Raw genomic sequence first — 24,529 nt, forward strand, 5'->3', positions numbered from 1 at the left:
AATGTTGTGTTTGCTTTGGCCATTCTAAAGAATTGATATTGGAAACAAAGCTAATGTTATATGAGTTCAACCAGAATCATTGATTTCAACTGCTGACAACAAATATTTAGTTCCCACTGAATTTTCTCTTCATCTATTTTTGGCTTTTTAACTATATAATATAGCATGTATTTTTAGGAAAGTTGTGACTTTTTTCAGCTCTGCAGTCAGGAATGCAAACTATTTTTATGTTTTCTCAGCCTTGCCATGTTGAAATTTGTCCTCATCCAGATTATTTTATGTTCCTAAGAGGATGGCTTGAGATCCATATTTACAATGTGAAAAAAATGGAAAGAACGATTGATGCAAGAGGCTGTTTAAACTGAATTTGTCTTTTTTCTCAGCAATAGAATGCATTATTTTAAACTCCATCAAGCACAATTAAAATTGCTTCTCCTTATATGAAAATATGTCTCATGTTTATCATAAAAGAAAAGTAGATACAGATGTGAACTAGGTCAGCAAATTAAAAGTGTCTGGGTGAATTATAAATTCCATCATTTTTATTCTCTTAGTAACTGCATAGCGTGAAAGTCTCCTCTTCCCTTGGCTTGCGGGTGGCTACCACATCCTGTGTCCTTCCGTGCACTTTGCTCTGTGGACACACATCCTTCACGGCTCTTCCTCTTACAAAAATATGAGTCCTGGGCCTCCCCTGGTGGCGCAGCAGTTGAGTGCTGGACTGCGAAGCTGCCTGCAGCCTCTGCAGCGTTGGTTCGATCCCAGGGCGCCGGGTAAGGGTCCCACATGGCACGCAGACCTCTCCTGCCTCCCACTGCTCCCCTCAGCAGTGTATTTCGTCACTCTGCCTGTTCTGTTCCCCGCTCTGGTGAATTCTCTCACCCTCCCACGCTTCTGACTATACCCGTGCTTGTATAAATAAATAAATAAATCTTAAAAAAAAAAAGGCACACTTGGCAGCTTTTGGTATAATATCAGGTTATCAGGAACTCTGCCTCCCACTGCAGAATGTGGAATGTCCCGTACTCACACTCACTGTATTGACAGTGGCCTCAGTGTTTGTTAATTCAAAGCAAAAATGTTTCTACATATGTTTAGAGTCAATGCAATTAACAACATGGAAATGATTGCATTTTGGAAACTAAGGGGACTCTATATATATGATTTTGAGACATAGATACTATTTAAAATGGGGACCAAATCTATTTTGTATCTTTATATGAATTAGAATTGCTATTTTTATGAGAAGTTACATGCGAAACACATATGGAAATAAATGTTTTAAACATAATAAGAAAATTTTGAGTGATTCAAAATTACCTGTTGGTCATCAATACATTTTTTTAAAGATTTATTTATTTATGCATACAACAGCTAGGGTACAGGCCAGAGGTGGGGGGTGAGAAGATTCACCAGAGACAGGTTAGGGAATGGAACAGGCAGACTGACTGAAACACACTGCTGAGGGGAGCAGCAGGCGAGACAGGAGAGGTCTGCCTCACCATGTAGATTGCTCCCTGGCTGGCTGGGGGTTGAACTCATGCTGCAGAGGCTGCAGATTGCTTCACAGTGCAGTGCTTAACCCCTTGCGCCACTAAGGAGGCCCTCGTCATCAATACCTTTTAACCTCAGTGTTTTATGAAAATGTGATAGAGGACAAGTTTTATCGTCATTAAATATCGAGCTTGTTTGTCCACCTTGTCTTTCTCCCCCAATTTAATGGTAGCAACACCCAGTTTTTGTCTATACTCAATATAAATGTTTACCCTAACAAGAAGAAAAGTTTCAGTTCCTCCTCAGTTCCATCTCATACCTGTTAGGCCATACCCCTCCTCGCCATTTCTAATCTCTAGCCCTTTTAAACTTCACAATTCACTAGAATATCTGTTTTTATTTTATTTATTTTTTTGAAAGATTTGTTTATCTATTTATACAAGCACTGGGTACAGTCAGAAGCGCAGGAGGGTGAGAGAATTCACCAGAGCCAGAGCGGGGAGCAGAACAGGCAGACTGACAAAATACACTACTGAGGGGAGCAACGGGCAGCAGGAGAGGTCTGCGCGCCATGTGGGACCCTTGCTGGTGGCCTGCGATCGAACCTGCAATGCAGAGGCTCCGGGCAGCTTCGCAGCCCAGCGCTCAACCACTGTGCCACCGGGGAGGCCCTAGAAGATCTGTTTTTAAAAATCATGAAAATGACTGGTTGCATAATTCAAACAACACTCTGTTGACTGATCATCAATACTGGGTTACTACTCCCAAAGCTGATGGAAATTTTAACAACACAGTCTTAGTGTAGATTTCTAAGCTCCTAAATAGAGCCATTGTGACCCATTTATATTTACTAGATCATTCGATGGCATGCCTTCTACTCCAACACACTAAAATCATCTCCATCTCTGTTTTTTCTTTCCTTCTGTCCCTCTACACTTAATCCATCTTGCATACACCCATGGTCTGCAGGCTCAACTGGAAATCTATGATTCAACATAAAGTTATATTAATGTAGAAAAGAAAATAGAGGAATCTGGAGAGGAAGTAACACAGTTTTCAGTTGATGCCTTTTTTTAAAAGATTTATTTATGCATAAAAGAACTGGGGTACAGGCCAGAAATGAGGGCGATGAGAGAATTCACCAGAGACAGAGTGGGGAGCAGAACAGGCAAATTGAGTGAAATACACTGCTGAAGGAGGCAGCGGGTGAGACAGGAGAAGTCTGCTAGGTCATGTGGGTAGTACCCTGACTGGCCAGGGATCCAACTCATGCTGAGAGGCTGCAGATTGAACTCAGTGCTGCAGAAGCTGCAGACCACTTCATAGTGCTTAACCCTTGCGCCACCAGGGAGGCCCTAATGACTTTTTTGACCCTATCTTTTAACATCCCTATGGAAAAGACTGTATGGTCCATAATGTGGAAATAACAAAAGGTTATGCTCCCTGTATGAATGTTGATTTCTAGCAGACATGGAATCTAAGTATTTAAGCCTGAATTTTACTGGGAAAAGAACAAGAGAATCACTTTCTAACACAGAAAATATATATTTTCCTATAAATTATGAACCAGGAAATGCACATTATTCTGTTATCCTGTATCATGCAATTTTGTCTAGTCACCCAGTAAGAAGACAGCATTTATTAGAAAAGAGCTAGAGTAATAAAGTCAGAACTCAGTGTTTCTATAGACACCGTGAAAATGAACATTTCCAACAATAATTCAGTAAGATTAAACCATGTATTTGGAGAATAAAGACAAGCATATTACTCTTACAAGGTGTATGGAAAAATGAAAGAAGTTATTTTATGAATAGTACATTTTAGACCTATTTTGTATTGTATCAATATAACACCATATAATTTAATACTTTTTACATGCTTCCATGGGTTTTTCATGATTTCCTTTCTAATTATACATAGCTATAGGATCTTAACCATCACTTAATGTTGGCACATTACATAGGCTTTGTGGGCTAAAAAGGGCTAAAGAAAATTGGTAGCTAAAACCAACTGTAAAGGAGGTACTTAAGGGACAAGGAGGTACTTTAGGGACTAGCAATGTTGTTCTAGCACATATTTTTAAGTGTTTCTTTTTTAAGATTTATTTATTTATGCATACAAGAGCTGGGGTATAGGCCAGAAGTACAGGGAGGGTGAGAGGATTCACCAGAGAGAATGGGGAGCAGAACAGGCAGATAGACTGAAATACACTGCTGAGGGGAGCAGCAGGTGAGACAGGAGCCGCCTGCTGCGCCATGTGGGTCAGCTCCCTGCCAGAGGTTGAACTGGTGCTGCTGTAGCTGTGGATTGCTTTATAGTGCTGATGCTTAACCCCTTGTGACACCAGGGAGGCCCCTGTTTCTAAGTATTAATGCACTTTCTTAAGCTGTTCTGATTCTTGTAGGTTCCATTTATTATTTTTTCCATAGGAATAGGCAAAGTAATGTTGACAAAGCTGTTAAGGTAATAGATAAGTAAAACTGAGCTTTTGTTGTCACAATAATTTATTTTCTAGGTAATTATGCTTGGTATATACATTAAAATTTATTTAAAGCTACCAGTTTAAGTTTTAAAATGTTTTCAAACAATGAATAGCTATAAATACTAAGGGATCCTAAATTTTTGATAATTTTCTTTTGCTGCTCGTGATGAGCTTAATTTATCCTTGTATTGACAGTCTCAAGTAGACTGTTGTCTGAATGAATACGTGCATCAAAGAATAAATAAGTCTATGTTGTATAATTATAGTCTTGTAATAGATTGATAAATACAAGAAATAATTAATATATGGGGAAAAAAACTTATACCCTGCAATAGTATGTGAGTAATGTGTATACAGAATATCACAGATAGGAAAAAGTTAAGAATTTAAAAGTCCAAACCAAATTTAAAAACCTCAAAACCTACATCTTTTCAAATCACAGTGGAATATATTTGTTTATATATGAATTACCAGAATTGTTTATATATGATTTACCATATTGGTAAATCACCTCTCTAATATTCAGAGTAGCCAACTGAGATTTTGAGAATACCGAGACCATCTCTAAGTTCATGTAAATATTGAGAAGCTGAATCATGCCACCAGGAAGTCCGGGAACCTGTATTTACCTTACAGGAAAATACAGAATCTTAAATCATAACACATGGAAATCATGAGTACCTTAAAAATCACCTAGTTAATATGTACTCAACTCCTCTATTGTCCTCTATTTTATAATTATTGTCATGTGAGATGATGTTGATTATACATTACTTAAGACCTGAGAAAGACAGTTTGTGGATTACATCTTATTGTGAATATAAACAATTAAGGAGCCTTCTGTAAATAACAAAGCCAAGGCCCTTCCCTTCAGTCCTGGGCTCTCCTACCTAAAGAGGTAATAGCAAACATTTCCCTAAGTGCTGATGTTATGATTTTAGAATAACTATTAAAGAGTGTCTTTAACTGTCATGTAGCACTTCTATTTCTGACAAAAAAAAGATTGCTTAAGAGAAACTGTATCAAAGCAAAATGACCATTTTTTTTTTTCCCAGTAGCTGCCCTTCAGCATTTAATTGGCTTATTAATAATAGTCCTATTCAGCAAATCATCTCATTAAGGTACCTAGGGGAACGTTTTGCAACTAGATTATCTTAAATCGTTCCCTAGGCTTTTAAATTTTGTAAATTAAGCACTCTACAAGTGCATAATTGAGATTTTGATGCCTAGGGGAGTATTTGGTAACACCCACTTTAATTTTTTCCCTATTCCCTCAGAATAGCAATTAGGGGTTTAAAAAAATCTCCTTGTGTAATGTTGAATGTAAAATGAAGTTGATTAAAATGGGGAAAATATTAGAACTCCCTTTGGTTTCTTATTCCATCAGTCCAATGAACTAAAATGATGGAATAGCTTTTAATTTAACATACAAAGGGATTCAACAATTAAGAGTTAAGTGATTGGTAATTGAGGAAAGATAATCTGTCTGTCTTCTGTTTGTCAGGAAGTTTCACCTCAAATGCTTAGTCCCCAAGTAGTAGTATTTTTGCAAGATTTCTGAAGGACATCTTTGAAAAATAAATCATATAGGGAGTAATCCAGGTTCTTAGGTATTGGCCTATTATTTAGTTTTTTCACACACATCTCTACTAAGATCCAAAGCAAAAGTCAACTCTGGATTTCTACAAATATTTACTCTCACTAAGGACTTCATAGTTTTGTAGAATTAATTGAATAATTAAGGCCACAGGGGATTACAACTATCTACTCTGTCTACTGCTCTGTATAGACTTTCACCTGAATTAACACTTTAGTCTCCTGGCTCCATACCCCTGCTTCTTCTGTGTGTGTGTGTGTGTGTGTGTGTGTGTGTGTGATATAAGATATACACAATGTAAGAAATAGCAAAGCTATAGGTTATATAAATTATATATGGTATATATCACATATATGTCAACACCTTTAAAGTGTTTTCACATTTATTTTAAAACAGTAAATCCACAGTGTCTTTTTTTACATCTCCCATAGGGTGTGCACCTTTTTGAGGTTTACGCATTGTGCTTATTTTGGGTTCTAAATTTCTGTGAAGGAATTACATTTTCTTTTCCTTAACCAGGTTAGGATGAATTAAAAGGAAAATGGCACTAGAATTTAATATTTCCAGTACATATGATATCATCATTCCCAGAGGTGCCCTCTCTGGCACCTGGACTCTGTCAAGTCTCCCCATTGCATGCTCCCAATTCATGCCTTTCTTCTGTGCTGATGTGTAAAGCCCAAGATGAGAGTATTGTACAGTCTTGTTTACTACTGTGTTCATAGATCCTAGAACTGCCCAACTACCATGTAAGGACTGAATGAATTGTCAATGAATTGTTGAAGAGGGTGTTGTGGAAAAGATGAATGTTTGATGCAACTGCCCAAAGTGTTTCAAAGGCACACACCTAGGCTCCTTTCTTAGCACTACTAGTCATTTAATGACTGAAATTAACAAAGTTTCTGAGATTGATTCTGCCATGATCTTTCAAATAGATCTCAAATAACAGCTTAAATACTTCCATGCAACAGTCCAATCTAAAAGATAAATCTATGTTTCAAAATGCAAAGGAAATGCCTCTTGTTTTGTGTAATAACTTTAAGTAATCAAAAAACTGTGGCTTCATTAACAGCACTAATATTTTAATTGTTAAATGAAATAAGAGAATAGGTCAACTGATTTCCTTTGTAATAAAATCTATGTGACCAAATGTAATTAAATAGAAAAGGAGAAAAATAATATGGTATCAAAATCTTATGTTCTTAACTCCTTCTGAATGATATTTCATGTTCATAATACCATAAATTTGGTACAATCATGATCTTCCACAATTTTATTTTAAAGAGTAAATCTGCAGTTTTCACCTTAAGTATATAAAACATTGTTATTCTCTACAGTCAAGCAAACTATTGTAAAATAGCAGCTCAATGTAAATTAATAGCAAGCTAAGCTCTCAGGTTAAAAAGATGGAACTATGTCTGCTAACTTATTTTTTCTTTACCTTTGCACTTTAAAAAAAAAAGTCATTGACTTCTTCGGATGTATGGTAAGCACACCAAAGCCACCACCAAGACACCCACAGTCTACCACAATTAATTGAACCTCCTCCCTTCTACCATCCCCCACCACCTATTAAAGCCCCAATTCTACAATCAGATTTCTAGGGTTTGTTTTTGGTCTGGTTTTATCAGACCCTTTGGTTTCTCTAAAATCCACTTATTAGTGTAACAATATAATATCTGTCTTTTTCCATCTGACTTATTTCACAATGCATAATCATCTCTAATTCCGTCCATGTTGTCACAAATTACAAGTGTTTGTGGAGCTTCCATATGATCCAGCAATTCCACTCCTAGGTATTTACCCAAAAGACACAGAAACTTTAATTCAAAAGGGCACCTGCACCCCTATGTTTATAGCAGCACTATTTACAATAGCTAAGCTATGGAAACAACCCAAATGCTCAAAAACAGATGGCTGGATCAAGAAGATGTGGTGCATATACACAATGGAATATTACTCAGCAATCAAAAAAGATAAACTCATGCCATTTGCAGCAACATGGATGGAGCTGGAAGGGATCATGCTCAGCGAAATAAGCCAGAAAGAAAAAGAAAAATACCGGATGGTCTCACTCATAGCAGGAATTGAGAAACCTAAATAAGGGACCAGGAAAAAGACTAATTATAATAAAGCAAAAATCAAAATCAACAAGCAGCTATAAACCAGAGACACACTATGGGGCGGGGGGAGGAGGAGGGAATAGGATCAAAACAAAGTGGGGGGTGGGAATTTATGGGGACTATAACCAAGATGAAAATGCATACATTGTGCAAAAATGAAAAATGATGTAAAAATATATAAAATTTTAAAGTAAAAAAATAAAAGATAGCAAATTACAAGTGTTTGTCTTTATGTACATTGCATAGTGTATGTAGATCACATCATCTTAATTCACTCATCTGTCATTAAGCACTTAGATTGCCATAACTTGGCTATTGTAAATAGTACTTCAATGAACATAGGAGTGAATATATCCCTTCAAAGTAGTGCTTTTGCTGTAGGAGAGAAATTGTTGGATCATATACTACATCTAATTTTAATTTTTTAAGAAACCTCCAACTGCTTTCCATAGGGACTATAACAGTTTACATTCCCATCAACAACGTACAAGGTTCACACCAAAGGTATACAAGAGTTAAATTTTTGGACCTCCCCGGTGGCACAGTGTTTGAGCACTGGGCTGCAAAGTTGCCCACAGCCTCTGCAATGCCGGTTCGATCCCGGCCGCTGGGCAAGGGTCCCACATGGCATGCAGACCTCTCCTGCCGCCCGCTGCTCCCCTCAGTAGTATATTTCATCAGTCTGCCTGTTCTGCTCCCCCTCTGGCTCTGGTGAATTCTCTTACCCTCCCATGCTTCTGACTGTACCCAGTGCTTATATAAATAAATAAATAAATCTTTAAATAAAAGAGTTAAATTTTCTCCACACCCTCACAGATTGTTGTGTCTTGTCTTCTAGATACAAGCATTTCTCACATATGTGATATAGAATCCCATTGTAGTTTCTACTGCATTTTCCCCAATGTTAAGTAATAATGAGCATTTTCTCATGTGCATGAGAATGTACAGCCATCTGTACGTTCCTTGGTGATGTGTCTATTTAGTGCTGCCCATTTTTTGATTTGTTTGTTGTTTTGCATGAGTTCTTTGTAAATCTTGGTTATTAGCTCCTTGCTAGATCTTTGATGTGCAAATACCTTCTCCCATTCAGTAGGGTGTTATTTCATTTCAGTGATAGTTGCTTTGTACAAAATCATTTTAGACTGATGTAGTTTCATTACTTTATGTTTGATTTTGTTTCTCTTGCTGTTGGAGCTAAGTACTGAAAGACATCCATGAAGCCAACATGGTAGAGTGTTTTAGCCTGTTTTCTCCTATGTATTTTATGGTTTTAGATCTTATATCTAAGTATTTAATCAATGTTTTGTATATTGCATTGAGATAGTGGTTTCGTTTCATTGTTTTGCATGTGGCTGTCTAGTTTTCCCAGCACCATTTGCGGAAGAGATTTTTTTTTTCTCCAGTATACACCCTTTTCTCCTTTGTCATGGATTAACTCTCCATGTCAGAGTGTGTTTATTCTGTGCTCTCAATTTTATGTCATTGATCTATCTATCTATATGTCTAAAATTAATCTATCTATGATTTATCTATAATTGTACCTCTGGCAAAGTGAGGTTTGAATTACGATGATATATTATTAGATATCCTATTCCAGAGAAATCATTTCATTTTCATATATTTACTTTGCAGACACTTTCTCTTCAGTAATATCTATCTTTTGTTAAAATCTTGGAATGCATAATTTATTTAGTTGTCCTCATTTTTTTCCTTATGAAATCTGACAAAGCTATTTCCCTTATTTCTGTAAGAGATGAAAGAATCAAGGAAGAGAGTATTTACCTGTGCTTAAGTGGTTAACATATGGTATAATCGCCTGTCACACTGTTGAGAATCATTTAATAAAACTATATTAGTTTGCTTTTCTGTATCAGTTTTACTCACAGTATTTTTTTTCCAAGTGAATGCTAATTCACATATCATATGGACCAAAATATGTTTTTAGACAAAAGGATAGAAGTGAAGAATGGTTGCTGATAGGATAACTTTTTAAATGTTCTTATGATAATACGATATTTAACAGGTAATAGTTTTCCTTGTATATAATTTTATCATGAGTCTAAAATATCTTCATAATTTAAAAACTAGTGATAATTTAAATCTATATATAAGATCTCAATTTTATTTGCAAGGTATTTTATATTTTCTATCTACTCCCACTTCAAGCCATAAATAACAGTTTCTGGCAATTACATTTTAATGGATATATTTTTATCATATGCATCATGTTTCATTTTTCCCATATATCTAATTATTAGTAATCAACAAAATGACCAACCACAAAACTGAAATATGTGGGTAAAAATAATGGAAACAAGTTATCAACCACTGAAAATCAAGGATTAATTATAAAATCATAACCTTTTGACTAATATAAAAAACATTATATATGTTTTGAAGAAATGTCAGAGAAATTCCATAGTGAGGGCTCCGTGGGTGGCACAGCAGTTGAGAGCTGGGCTGCGAAGCTGCCCACGGCCTCTGCAGCACGGGTTCGATCCCCTGCCACAGGCAAGGGACCCACATGGCACAACAGACATCTCCTGGTGTGCCCGCTGTTACCCTCAAGCAGTGTATTTCATCAGTCTGCCTGTTCTGTTCCCTGCCCTGTCTCTGGTGAATTGTCCCACCCTCCCACGCTTCTGACTGTACACAGTGCTTGTATAAATAAATAAATAAATAAATCTTAAAAAAAAAAAAAGAAATTCCATAGTGACATTTTTGGATATAGAAATTTCACTTAACCTTGTGCAAAAGAAAAAATATATTTTTATTAATACAACTTGTTCCTTATGTTCTTTAAAAAATCACAACTTTATGGGTATTTACAAAATATATTTATTGCCTTTACAGAAAGATAAAGAAGACCAGTGGCTAGAGAAAAAAGTACAGGGAAATAAAGACCACATTATTTTGGAGCATCTACAGTGGACAATGGGGTATGAAGTTCAAATTACAGCTGCCAATAGATTGGGATATTCAGAACCCACAGTGTATGAGTTCAGCATGCCACCAAAGCCCAACATTATTAAAGGTAAGCAAAACTATATGTTTTCTTAGGCTGAAAATTAATAATATATCATATTTTATAACCCCTCTGCATTATTTATTAATATTAAGCATAATTTTATAGCAGGAAGTGAAAATTCTAGGTTCTAACCATAATCATTGTGACATTTCACACTCAGCATTTCTCAATAGCTCTTGCTATGACTATCAGTTAACTTGTAAACAGAGATTGGCATCCAAGTGGGCAGGAGAGAAGGGAGGTGGAAGTTATAAAGGATGGCTGGTGAAAAGAGCATGGGAAATTTCTGTTGAGGCCCTAAAACACCTATGCAGAGAAGTAACTTCTCTGCTAATTATGTGGGCGGGACTTCCACTCTTAGAAAATTTGGCCAAAGATAATGATGATTCATCTGCGCCTGACCAAGCAATTTGATTTTGAAAAGAAAAATGTCACTCACACAGTAAGGCAGAAAAAGCTACATATGTCGTCCCACAAATGGCTAAAGCTAAAGTTTCAAAGAGGCTCTAAAGTTATAGACCACTCTACATTGCCATTTCATGCTGGTGGAATCTGCTCCTGTTAGATAACATGCTTGCATCATCCCATGTTCAGTAATACCATCAAGGTCCACAGGAAGGATATTGAATAATTGTTTCTGAAACATGTTATAGAGGTCATGATGCAAGAATATATCCAGATTGAGAACCATATTTACTCTCTGTTCTTGAGTTGTCATATTGACCATATTTTAAAATTTATTGTTCTTTAAATATGACATTTAATATTTACTGGTTAATTTTATATGCATATATATATATGTATACATGCATATATAATAGAGTGAGAGATGAGAGAGACATAGTCATAATTATGGCATATATAAATCATGTTATAATAGAGTTGAGTATTTATGCATAGTATTTTTGAGACTGGAAAAATCAGTTCAGTAATACTATTTAGCCCTGTTGTAATTCAAAATTGATAATAACCTCCTTATTGTGATTTTGTTATACTGCTCATAGATTTTTAAAATTGAAATCAGCTTTATATAATCTTTCTATAAAATTATTTCTATTGGTTATACAGTTTGACAGTAATTTGTAAATGCTTTTTTATTGCTAACATTAATTAGTAAATTATTCCAATTATAATTTGATATTAAGAAGTTGGGAGCATCTAGAAATAATATGAATATCTTATATTGTAATGGCATCTTTTTATTTTCAAAGTACTTTTTCATTTTTTAAGCTTATTATTTATTATTTCTTAAACCTGAGTTGAATGAGTACAAGTTATCCTCATTTCTCAGATATGAGTCTGGGAGGTTAAAGGATCTGTTGAAAATCAGAGAAACTTTAAATCACATGACAAATATGAAATCCCTATGAAGCACCTAAATAAGAATGGTTGGTTGAAGGTACTGTCAAGCTCTTTGCCCCAAAGACTTTGAAATATCAGTAACTGTCTCTATAATTATAATGTATTATATTTGTAGTACTTGTCCTTCAAGTAAATACCAGGAACATGAATTTGATAGCGAGACCATATAAGAATATGATTATCTGGCTGGGTCAGAATCTCAAGAAAAAGATAGCGATATTGTACTCCATCCCCCTAAATCTTTAATTTAGCTTAGGTCAGGGATGTGGAGGAAATAAATTTTATCAATATGTAAATGAATGCTTTATGTAATAAAAAGAAACATTTAAATAACATTTATAAAAATGCAAAATGTAAAAATATGACTTCTGACATTACTACAATTCCTTGCAAATTATATTATATAAAATTATATAAGATTGTTGTTAATAAAAGCCAGTAATGAGTAATAAAAGCCAGTAATACTTATGTATACACTATATATGTGTTATATATATTATATATAGTGTATATATATTTTATATAACATATATAACATATATAAGCTATATATAACATATATAAAAACATGTGTGTGTATAAATATTATATATAATGCATACTAATGGATAGTACCTGGAAGGAAAAAGACAAAATTCAAGTTTATAGCCTCAACTTTGCTTCTGTAATTTAACTTCTCTTGATAGCCATTACCCCAGCTGTAAACTAGTTTTTCCTATTTTCTGAAATGCTAGGATTCATTCATTAATCCCAGTTATTTATTGGGGTCTTGCTGTATGAAAAGTATTGAGATTGATGCAGAGAAATTATCTATGGAAAGAACAGAACTGGCTGTGCCCTCAAATACTTTAATCTGATAGGGAAGAGGAACATTAAACAAGGTTGAGAATAACCACCAAAATTATAACTAAGAATGTGAAGATGTAGTATGTGGCCATGAGAGGATTTGACAAGGGGACCTGACTTGTAAGGGTTATGTAAGGATCCCACTAGAAAGTGACTTACCAAAAAAAGTATAGCTATTAAACCTCCCAGGAAAAGTATGGAAGAAGTATCTAAGAGAAGAGAGAAAACTGATCTGCTTTGGGAACTAAAAAAGCATGACTCAAAGAAAACCTGCAGATGTATGTGTGAAGATAAGTAGAGAGAGAAACCTATGACCAGAGAATCCAGTGTCATCCATAAACCATGTAACTAATTTAAAGCAAATCTTGAAAGTAAGAAATCATTTTAAGCAAAGATATTATATTAATAGGTAGGCATTATATACAAATTATCTTGCTCATATGGGTAAAATCAAGACCTGGGTGAAAGTAGTAGTAGAAAAAAATAAATTCCACACATGTAAATGTAAACTAATCTTGCCTGTATAATGGGTCGGATTGATAAATACTGATGATATTTAGGTATCTTGGACAACTGGAGCACTGTTGGGTTCAGTTTTCAAGGTCAAGAATTGTAGGGGTGTAGGACTTACAGGATATGGTGGAAAATGACATCAGTTTTATACTTGTTAAGTTTGACATGTCAAATAGTATTTAGATATATGTGTATGGAGATAAATATATAGAGTTGGTTGGGAAACCTGGTTGGCTTGCATTTTGTCAATTTACCAGGTGAATAGTATTCAAACCCTGGATGAATATAAAACTATATGATGAGCAATGTCTAAGCTTTATAAAAAGGAGTAGATATCTGTGATATCATAGCTGTTTCCCCAATACTGAAAAAGGTTACTGACCCAGCATAGATATTCAAGGTATACATCTTGAGTTGCTGAAGAGTAGTGGGATAAAAACTGCATCCCAAGGAACTGTAAATTTCACATGAAATGGAAATCACACCACCACCACCTATGAGACCAAGATGTTGTAGAGTTCCTGGAAAAAAAAAAAAAAAAACAGTGGTATAGTGTAGTAGATGTTAAGGGAGAATCATATTTCAAGAGGTAAAGGTATAACTTTGCACATCTTAAATGCTACTAGCAGTCAGCAGAACACAATTGAATAAAATGTGTTCTTATTACATATAGCTTTGCTGAAGAGATTGGGAGAGAAATTAGGTAGAAATTGACTAAGGATTGTATATGTGGCTAGAAGATATAGATTCCATGTTTATTTGTTGCTTTCCTGAAGTTTTGCTATGAAAATAAGGATAGAAAAAATAATGTTAAAAAGAATGTGTTTCACAATGATGAAACAGATCAAGCAGTGATGGAAAAGTGAGACAAGTAGCTTTATAGACAAAGTAATCTGAGACAGTAATAAATAGAATTCTATAGCTTATTTCCTCTAGACTGAGCAGTGGAAACAAAGCCAAAGTAGCTCCATGGAAAGGGGGTAAATAAAAAAAATCTATAAAAGGTTACAAAAGAATATCAAATTTACTTTTCCTGTATCGACTGACTACTGAGGACTCATGGAAAGCCACATCAAAGCCACATCTTTATAGTTCAAGAATTGTTCAGTTTTGCTATGGAAGGTTTCTTGGGGCAATTTAAAAGGCTATGGATGGATGATTGTGAATTTGGAAGCATTTAAGCCCACAATATCCTAAAGAGTTAAATTTATGTATTGGAAAAATAAGAAGAAATGATATTAATATGCTTTTATCATAATTAATCTTGTACTTACATTGTTTCTTATTCTATTTTAAATATTATAAATTAACTCATCTAAATAAGTTATTCATAATAAATGATGAGCAGATCTCAAGATTTTTTAAATTAATTTCAAGAAAGTATGAAGTTGAAAAGTTAATCTAGTTTTAATTTAATTTTGCATACTATGCATAACAGACTATCAAGTGAAGTTTATGGACTTTCGAATTAAAAAGTCCATTACTTATGTAGATACAGATATATTTTTGCAAGCAATATGTTACATATTGAGTTTTTCAATATGTTGGACTAAAAAACTTGTTTTAGCAATCATTTACATTAATATATATTTTATTCATAATAATGGCTTTTTTATGTATCTATCCTTTTGGATAGCATTTTCAGCTTTTAATATTTATTAAATAATATTGAGATTAATGATATTTTCTTACTTTCATTAAATATGTCTTTATTTTGATGTTAATTTTCTTTATTTACATAGAAATAGAGCATGCAACACCCATGCATGTTCCCTTTGGAATATTCATTCCACATAATTCCATCTCATTTTATTTTATAACCAATGAGAATATGAGTAGTCATGATGACTTAATTCCAATAAATTTTATTGCAAAGCATCTGTTGAACTAGAGGATGATAAAATGGCATTTATTGATTTATTCTGTAATTTTAATGAATTATTACTAATTTGGTATACTGAATATTAGCTAGCACTATAAAAATGCACAGATTTTACTTTGACTTCCAACATGTTTGATGTTTGTTTTCACCAAGTAAAGGCCTTCTTTGCATCTTTTAATATTTCCTTTTTTCTTTTGCTGTGAATTGAATTCATGTCTTTATTGACTGTCGATATAATTTGGTGAAAATTCCATTTGAACATTAAGATACAATGGTAAAATTGTAACATAGACATCAAACATGCAAATACATCATCAGATTTTTTTTGCAAATTTAACAAACTAAAAAAGATATTGTATAAACACTGCCAATAAATATATTACTAAAATTTTTCAATTTGTTTGTTATAGGCTTTTTAATTACAATTTCAATGAACTGTACAGCAAAATTATTTTGATGACAGCCACTCTAGTTCCAAGTAATAAAAGTATATATTTTCATCTCTGAATAACTCAGTATGAGCAAACACACAATATTTACATGCATGGAAAATACTAAAATATCTTCTTAAGCTTAAATTTACAAGGACTGTGGGACACTTTGGTGGTAGTTATACAATTTTGGTGACCGCACCTGAGGCAAGAAGCCCTATATTGTTGAAAAATTAACAAGGATACTAAAAAATAAAATAAATCCATCAAAAAACTTAAAAATAGAAACTTAAAAATACAAACTTAAAAATATAAATAAAAGAAATTCTGAAACAAAGAAATTGAAGTTCAATTAATTAAGGAAAACTTCATTTTTACTAAGTGAAAATCTTAATATTGGTAATTTATTAAAATGCTATTTCCTTAGTTTAGCACGTAATGAAGTTACATATAAATTATTTCATAAATTTTGGTTTTCAAAATTTTTTTAAAAGTGGTACAATGACATATATTTAGTATGTGTCTGTAGCCAGTTGTGCTAATGCTACTTGCTTCTTTTCTTATTGCAAATTTCCTTTATGTGAATATGTAATTGTTACTTACATTTATTAATAGTTCATTCATTTTGGAAAATATAACATCTAAGAAGTTACATCAACTAAGAACTTACCACTAAATATTATAGAATATGATGAGCTCAAACTTAAAGTAGTAGTATGAATTTATTAATAGCAAAGTACAACTAATGAATCTTTTCCAATTTGTATTTTTATTAAAGAATAGTTAAAATGTTCACATTTATTTAAAGTATCAGTGATAGAACTAACGTCTGAATATGTAAAATATACATGATTAGTGTTGAGAGTCATTATGTCTTCAATATATGACAACTTTTGAGAAATGTTTTATACAAAATTTTAGCCACTTTGTCTTTATGAAAATAAACTTTTTTAGGAAATTGGTAATGGCTTTGTGTAAATCTTGCATTAATTATCTTCTCTTTTTTTCTTTCCTACTATCGCTTTTCCTTAATTATTTTATTCTTATTCTATTTCCAAAAACAATTTTCATCATGCAGATAAATGCTGCGAAGCGAATAAAGCCAACAGTGGAAGCCAGTCATGGCAGCTGAGCGCTGCAGGGTTTTCTTTCATGATAGCCCTAAGTTTGTCTTGCATGTTTTAATGATGTTGATATAGCATATGATATTTCCATTTATGCCCTGCAAATTTACAAGGCTGATCTAAAATTATAATAAAAGATTTTCTAAGGTCCAACTAATTATGCATGTATCTTCAGCAGTGAACAATATTAGCCTTTTTCCCATCCCTGAATTGTCCATCTTTTAAGTAGATAATTTACCAAATAATTACTGAAGGATGGTTTCTTTTGGATACCAGTTCATTGCATAATTTGCTTCATTCTAAAGTTTCCTTTAATTTCTGAAGTTAATGTTGTTAAATATCATGTCACTTTTTCCTGGAACTTAAACATTTACAAATCTAATCTTTTTTTCTTTAATTATTTGCAATAACTCAATAGCCATGTCATACATTGTATACATTGTAATTTTATTATGTAGAATTGTGAATGTTTAATATTGGTTTTGTTATTCTTTTAAATGTAAGTTTTCAACTTTATAAGCATTCTTAATATTTAATGATATTTACCATTTATTTAAAACATAAACCTGATCACATGTATTTTGTTAGATGTTATGCCTGTTGTGCAATTTTCCTTTTGTTGACTTAAAATGTCATCAGGAATAAAGAAGTGAAAGAAAAATTTCTTCTTTTAAATTTGAATAGTGATAAAAGTCAGATTTTTTATTAACTAAAAATAGCTCTATGCAATTGCCCCAAAGTAAATAAGAAATTAAATTGGGATATGATTAAAAAGTTGTGCCCTTTTAGTGCATAAGGATTATGTTTTGATTTGACATGAAGTATTGATGTTCTAACAATGTAAATATTTATTGCATGTTCCAGGACACATAAGAGTCAATTTCTTTGTAAGAATCAGAGAGAGAAGGAAATATTTTAGCTACTAATTTCAAGAAAAAGATTGAGATAAGCAGGAGGTGTTACTAGATTCTACCTGTCAAAGGAAGTGAAATTGAGGGAACAGCATAAGTAATGATTCTTATTTTCAAATATTTTAATTCATTAGAAATTGAGAAAAGTGTTTTGTACTGCACTACCAACCACACTGTAGCAAGTGAGTCTCACTACTCAGTCAGGGCCACTAGGAAGCAAATAATTAACACATATGTGTAAGAATGACCGTATGTACATGGTCAAATCATTGGACTCTGAGCTTTGAGATTAATTCATCAAAACTGTTTTGTTGCATGAAGGTATTCTCTAACATTTTTTAAAAAATATCTACAGGATAATAATTATGTAAACTCTATAGCTAAACCTCCCTTTTCTTTAATTCATCTTTTCTGACTTCCTTGACATCTATTGCTGTCCTTTTTTCTGACCCATCAACAGACATGTAAAATGTGAAAGTAACCCATCCACAGGCAAAACAGACTTTGATTTCTCTCCTTCTCCCTGCAGAGACACAGGGATTCCCCAATTCATGCAGCATGTAAATCTAACCTTTTTATGGGGTATGCTCTGTTTTTAAAGCAGCCATAGCCAATACTGGTTTGTTGCAAATTAATTATAATTGTTCATTATATTCCATGATATCTGCATTTGAATAAGACATACAGATATGTTGATGATATGTAGAAAGTGCAAGAAAAGAATTCCAATAATACTTCCAAGAACAATTTGCCATTCATTATTAACCTCAATTTATCCTTTCAATAAGTTAATAATGATACAAACGTAATAATGATTACAAAGATCATGTAGTGAACTAGGAATATATCTTTAATAAGATAGCACATATGACTATTTTTTGATATTTCATATTCCTCAACTCAGGTCACCAATAGTTATATAAAGAATGCTTACGTCAAGCATGGTACCTAGACTGACATTTTAGCAGTTCAGAGAAGAAGCCAAAATTAAATTTTATTATGTTAGCAGAATTACTTATATTTAATGAGTTATTCATTTAGATTTTCTGACATCTAATTACCGGTCAAATTTTTAATCCTGAAATGAATAAAATATTGATCATTTTGGCAAATACTCTTAGATGAACATTTTTTTACTGTTCTGAAATATGCATAAATAATTTTAAAATAATTCTCAGACATTTTACAATAACAGGCTCTGTGTTTTGCCTTACTTTTATAAGAAGTAGGAAATTTTAAAACTGTGAACAATATAGTTGTTACATTTCAATAATGAGACTCCTAGAGATAAAAAATTTTGGAGTACTTTTAAAAATTCAAAAGTATGTGCGTTTCTGATTTATTATCTTCATTACCTTCACTTTACATTATTTTACATGCAGCCATAAAAACTTAGAGTACCTTTTGGTCTGAGAATTGTCTGTCTACAGGTCTAAATAAATGATACTATTGGTAAGCAAGGAATGACAATTCAAATTATTTTAAGTTTCTCTTTCATAGCATATAATACTTTCATTCTATCTAATGGGTTCAAATAAAATTCTGGTTCTGAATATATTAATATGAACTTGTGTGTTAAGGTGAGCTTTTTGTTATTACATCTAAACAGAAATATGTGACTTTGTCTATTGTTGTGTATATCACATTACCAAATGTTAAATCATTTTGGAAGTTTGATCTGTCCATATTATATCAGTGATGATCTAGGTTGATTTACTTAATGCATGATTGTTATTGTCTTCATGCAGAGTGTCAGAATTCATTTCTTATATAAACCTTGATGTTACCTTCTGTCTCTTCCCAAACTTTCCTAATATATCTTCTGTTCTACGTTTTATTGTTCAGTCTTACTGGCTTTTGTACTTTCATCCAAACTCTATAATTATGTGTCAGGACACTATAAATGCCACCAGAACCATGTTTGAGATATGCTGACAGAGTGTGCCTAAGATGTAGCTGTAATTCACTCATATAAACTTTCTTTTGACTTGAAGAAATTTAGATACATTCCCATTTTTTATATTAATAGTCATTTGAAGTAACTATTTTATTTACACCACACTCATATTATTTCCAAAATCATTATGCAGGTGCATATACATGCATTGGACATGGACAAGACTGAAATGCTTTATGTCTTAATTTTTAAAAAGCCTTTTTTCCCCATTGCCTAAAGTTTTTCAAGTGTTTAAAGAAACAAATCTATTTAATATGTATCAGTTCTATAATTACATATTAGTTTTAATTTTATTTTTTATACTCAGCCATTCTTATTAAATGAATACTTAAAATTGTAAGTATGCACAGTAGTTTATAAGTTATAAATTTTGAAAAACATTTAATTTAATATTTCTATATAGGAATGCCCACTTATATTCAATTTAAATTGAAACTATAATAAGGAAAATTCCACAATAATTTCAACTCCGTGCAGTTGGATTTAGGATTATTCACTTATATTCAACAAAATATAGTGTGCAAGAGAAAATTAGATCAGCTACTTTTGGATCTGGATAATTTTTTCAGAAGCATGAGAAATATTTATGAATATGGAATATCTATATGAAAAATGGAAAAATGAAATTACATATGATTTTAAATTGTATGTGATTGTAGTGATTTAAGATGGATTTAGAGTGCTAATATGATTCTTAAATATGTTTGGGTCTAGGTTTCAAGAATAGTTAGCTAATACTATATGCAATATTATTTTTGGTTTATAATAATTAATAAATATACCAAATCACAGAAAAATACCTGAAAATTTCCACCTATTTCTTTTCGGTTATGGTATTAGTAGCATTAAGATATTTTTAATTGTTTAAGTAAATAATGTTATGATGCTATCTAAATATATCATTTATAATTTTCTTTAGCCCTTTATGTATTATAATTCCACTCAAAAAATAATGAAATAGGGTCATGAGGTTCATATATGCATGTTTTATGTTATGTATTGTATTATGATCAGATCTGTGAGGTATAATGTAACATCCTTTAAACAACCTTTGAATATGTACAAATTAAATAGACTCTTCTTTTTTGGCTTTCTTTTCTTTCTACAATAATATTCTCTCTCTCTTCTCTGTGTTTCTCTATATATACCAACTCTCCCATCCTTCCTCAATTTCAAGCCATGATTAAAAAAGGATTCATTTATTCTCTTACTTTTTTGTTAATTATTGGTCAATTTTAAAATCTTAGTTAGCATTTGTGACATGTATATAAGCCATAGAACCTTCACCATTGATTGAATGGGCAACCCAAATTCACATATTTCAGAAGTTTAAAAATGGAAATATTCTAAAAGTAGATCCCTTGAAATGATTTCAGTATAAATTAAAATTGGTAAAAAGTACATTTCTAAATCAACTGATTATGTTCTACAGAAATAAAGAGCATTATTTCATCACTATTAATACTTGATAGTTAGAATTTATAAGGTATTACCACAGTAATTTTTCCACTTAACTATAGAAAAAAAATATTTCTGATATCTAACATTTTTTCTTCCGAATTAACTCTAAATTGGAGTGTAAGTCTAGAATTAACTTTTCAACTTTTAAATATACATTGGTAGTATTATCTCTATTTCATTGTATTTAAAAATTTTATATAATACATAAATATTATGAATGAATTTAAAAGACATGTCAATGTTTATGTAAGACAAATATTCATTATGTTTAAATTTAAATGCTTTGAAATAAGAAAGTGGTGGGAGTGTAATAACAAAAACTTTGGTTTCATTATCTTAGCTAAGATTAATTACAAAACAAATAAAGATAGCTGGGAGAATTTCCCATTATGGCTATTAACTAAATTCAAAGCCTAAAATATCTATCTACAAATGATACCAAAAAGTGAAATATTTATAATGTCAGTTGTAGCTACTGTCTGGCAAAATAGGGGCGAAAAGTCAAGGAAAACACATATGTTCAATACTTCTATTATATATCTGTGGTGATCTGATTTGAAACTGATGTCCTCATGTCTTTGTTGGTATGCTATTATTTTACCTACTTTTTAAAGATACATAAATCCAAGTAAAATTAAATTTCAATTTGAACTAATCTAATATTTATTGTATTCAGTCTAGGTATGTTGTTTAATTTCTTAATTTTGTGTTATGGTGAAATTCAGTTATTCTTTATCATCATATGTTAAGAAATAATACAAAGTTACACATTGAGAAATTGCATAATACTAAGAGGTAACATCATTTTTTTTTAAATTTTGCCAAGTTTATCATTATTTTAAGTATGTACTAAATGGGCTCTATGAAATAAGTCTCCTAGCTATTATTTTTTTCCCTAAAAATAGTCTATCACTACTATTTTAAATAGCATTCACAGTTCATGAACTTCTTTCCAGAATATTTTTATCTCACATCTTACACTGATGTTATGTTTAACACTTCAGTTTAAAAGTAACTATTTCAGATCATTTTAATTGCATTTGTTTTCATCATAGCTTATTTTCTTGGGAAAAAATGTACATGTTACAAGTGTATTGTCCTCAGTATCATCTCTTATTTAAAACCCCAGCATAATATCCAACGCTATGTGTAATCCTATACATGTGTTTCATAGTATATTAAATGTCATTTTATTTTCTGTACTTTTGTGTCTCCATTGTTGTAATAAAGAAAACTGAGGAAAATCGCTGTTATATGTGTTTTCTTTATTACTGGTACAAACCTTTTCTGTCCTTGTTGTGTGTTTTCATTTCTAACTTGACCAAATCCAATGTCCCAGTGTAATAAACATGTAAATAGTGAGTGTTTTCTCTTTGGGAATGAATAAAATATGAGCAGACTTATTGTATAAAGAATTTAAAATGGTGCGAAATACTGTTACTTTCATAGTACACTAGTTCTAGGGTCCTCTTAGAAATGATTTGACTGAGAAGTCAAAATAATGAGGTGATATATTGATAAAGCACATGAATATAGTTAACAAGTTTAGTAATGCAAGTATACCTTCAAAAGTTTATAAAAGAATAAATGAATACTTAAAGTGATTTTTCTCCAGTTCCTTTGGTTAGAATGTTGCAGTCATTCCATATGACCACCATGAGAATAAACTCATTGCTCATCCATAACCAAGGTATGAAACAAAAATGACTTTGGAAGCTTACAGATAATGATACAGAAATAGAGCAGGTTTATTTTTGATCACGTACTGTGTCAAATGCTATGTGGAAAGCAAAGACAATATTTCATTATTTCACTCACTCTTCATAAAATCTGATATCATATCTCCTATGTTTTAGATGAGAATATTGAGATCTACAGATGTTAAATAACTTATACAGTGAGAAGTCACAGTTAGATGCCAGTACAGTGTTCTTAAGAGATTATACTATTTTTCATTTATTTTAACACTGAAACTGGTTCAAATGATAATCCTTTAACATCTAAAAAAGCAATTGCTGACTGAAACATGAATATATATTTTTCTTATACAGTCAAGTGCATTGCCAGATAAAAATGAAATAGTAGAAAAACATTAATTTTCAAAATTTGAATTATTCAAGTACATATTTAATCTTTCCTATTCTAAAGCAACTCACTCCAAAATTTATGTCTTTATATATTTATATATAACATATATGTATGAGTCATCTGTTAAAACATGCTTATATATTTTCAAAATAATAATTTCAGTATATGTATATTTTGGTGTAATATTTATACTTTCATAAGATGATAAAGTATTACAGAAATTTTATACATTGGGAGAGATTTAAGTTGTTTTCTTTATTGTTCTTATTTTTATTTTTCCTGAAACCCCTTGACTATGAGATGATATCAAATGGAAAGTAACTGGGAATTTCAGATCTTTTTATGATGACTGTCACAGTAACTTTTTATTACTTCATTAGTTTTATATTACTTTGTTGCTTTGGGCTGCTGTGAAATAACTAAAGAGATCTGGGGTGATTCTATACTTCAAAGTCATATACAATGTTGTAAACCAATGTTACTTCAATAGAAAAATTCAAACCCAACAAAAGAAAAAAAATGGAGATCCAAGGAAGTCTATTTTAATATTGTAATCAAACACCTTATTATAGTAATAAACTGAGGATCAGAAAAATCATGTCTGTTTTCTTTGACATAGTCAAGAACTTAAACTGTTTTTCTCAGTTTTATCACATTGGCCTAAATCAAAGATAACGTAAGTAAATCTCTGGTCTATAATTTATATGGTCTTATGTTTTTGACCTAGTTCCTCTGCTTCTTAATTTATCCACAGAAGAATCAATGCAGCAAAGGAGAAGCTGTGCATCGAGTCAACTAGTATTTTTCTAGGAATTATGGTAGTTCTTCTAGTCAGTTTCACTCTTCCTCACTCTGTTACACATAACTACTGCCCCACGGTCAATGTAATAAGCACGCTGAGTTTATGATTTTAAAAGAATACCAAATTTGAACCTGCCGGGTGGCATAGCGGGTTGAGCACAGCGCTATGAAGCTGTCCGCAGCCTCTGCAGCACGGGTTCTATTCACTGCTGGCCAGGGAGATTCCCACATGGCACGGCAGACCTCTCCTGCCGCGCCCGCTGCTCCCCTCAGCAATGTACTTCGTCAGTCTGCCTGTTCTGTTCCCTGCTCTGTTTCAGGTGAATCCTCTCACCCTCCCGCGCCTCTGGCCTGTACCCCAGTGCTTGTATAAATAAATCTTTTTTAAAAAAAAAGAATACCCAATTTCATCACTTTCTGATTTTTACA

At 32.3% G+C, this 24,529-nt stretch overlaps 1 protein-coding gene across 4 annotated transcripts in view; it reads left to right on the forward strand.

Moving 5' to 3' along the window:
• Nucleotides 1–24,529, forward strand: part of NCAM2 (neural cell adhesion molecule 2) — a gene marked incomplete at both ends in the record, with an annotated part of 418,249 nt that overhangs the window by 375,764 nt on the left and 17,956 nt on the right. For 3 of the 4 annotated variants that reach the window (XM_084232218.1, XM_084232219.1, XM_084232221.1), the window contains one exon: nt 10,550–10,730. In XM_084232218.1, the coding sequence (XP_084088344.1) occupies nt 10,550–10,730 (181 nt within the window). Of the gene's footprint in view, nt 1–10,549; nt 10,731–16,836; nt 16,944–24,529 lie in introns of those variants that run through there. The other variant, XM_084232220.1, reaches the window with a different exon arrangement.

Source organism: Talpa europaea (genome assembly GCF_964194135.1).
Source record: "Talpa europaea genome assembly, chromosome: 4".
NCBI lineage: Eukaryota > Metazoa > Chordata > Mammalia > Eulipotyphla > Talpidae > Talpa > Talpa europaea.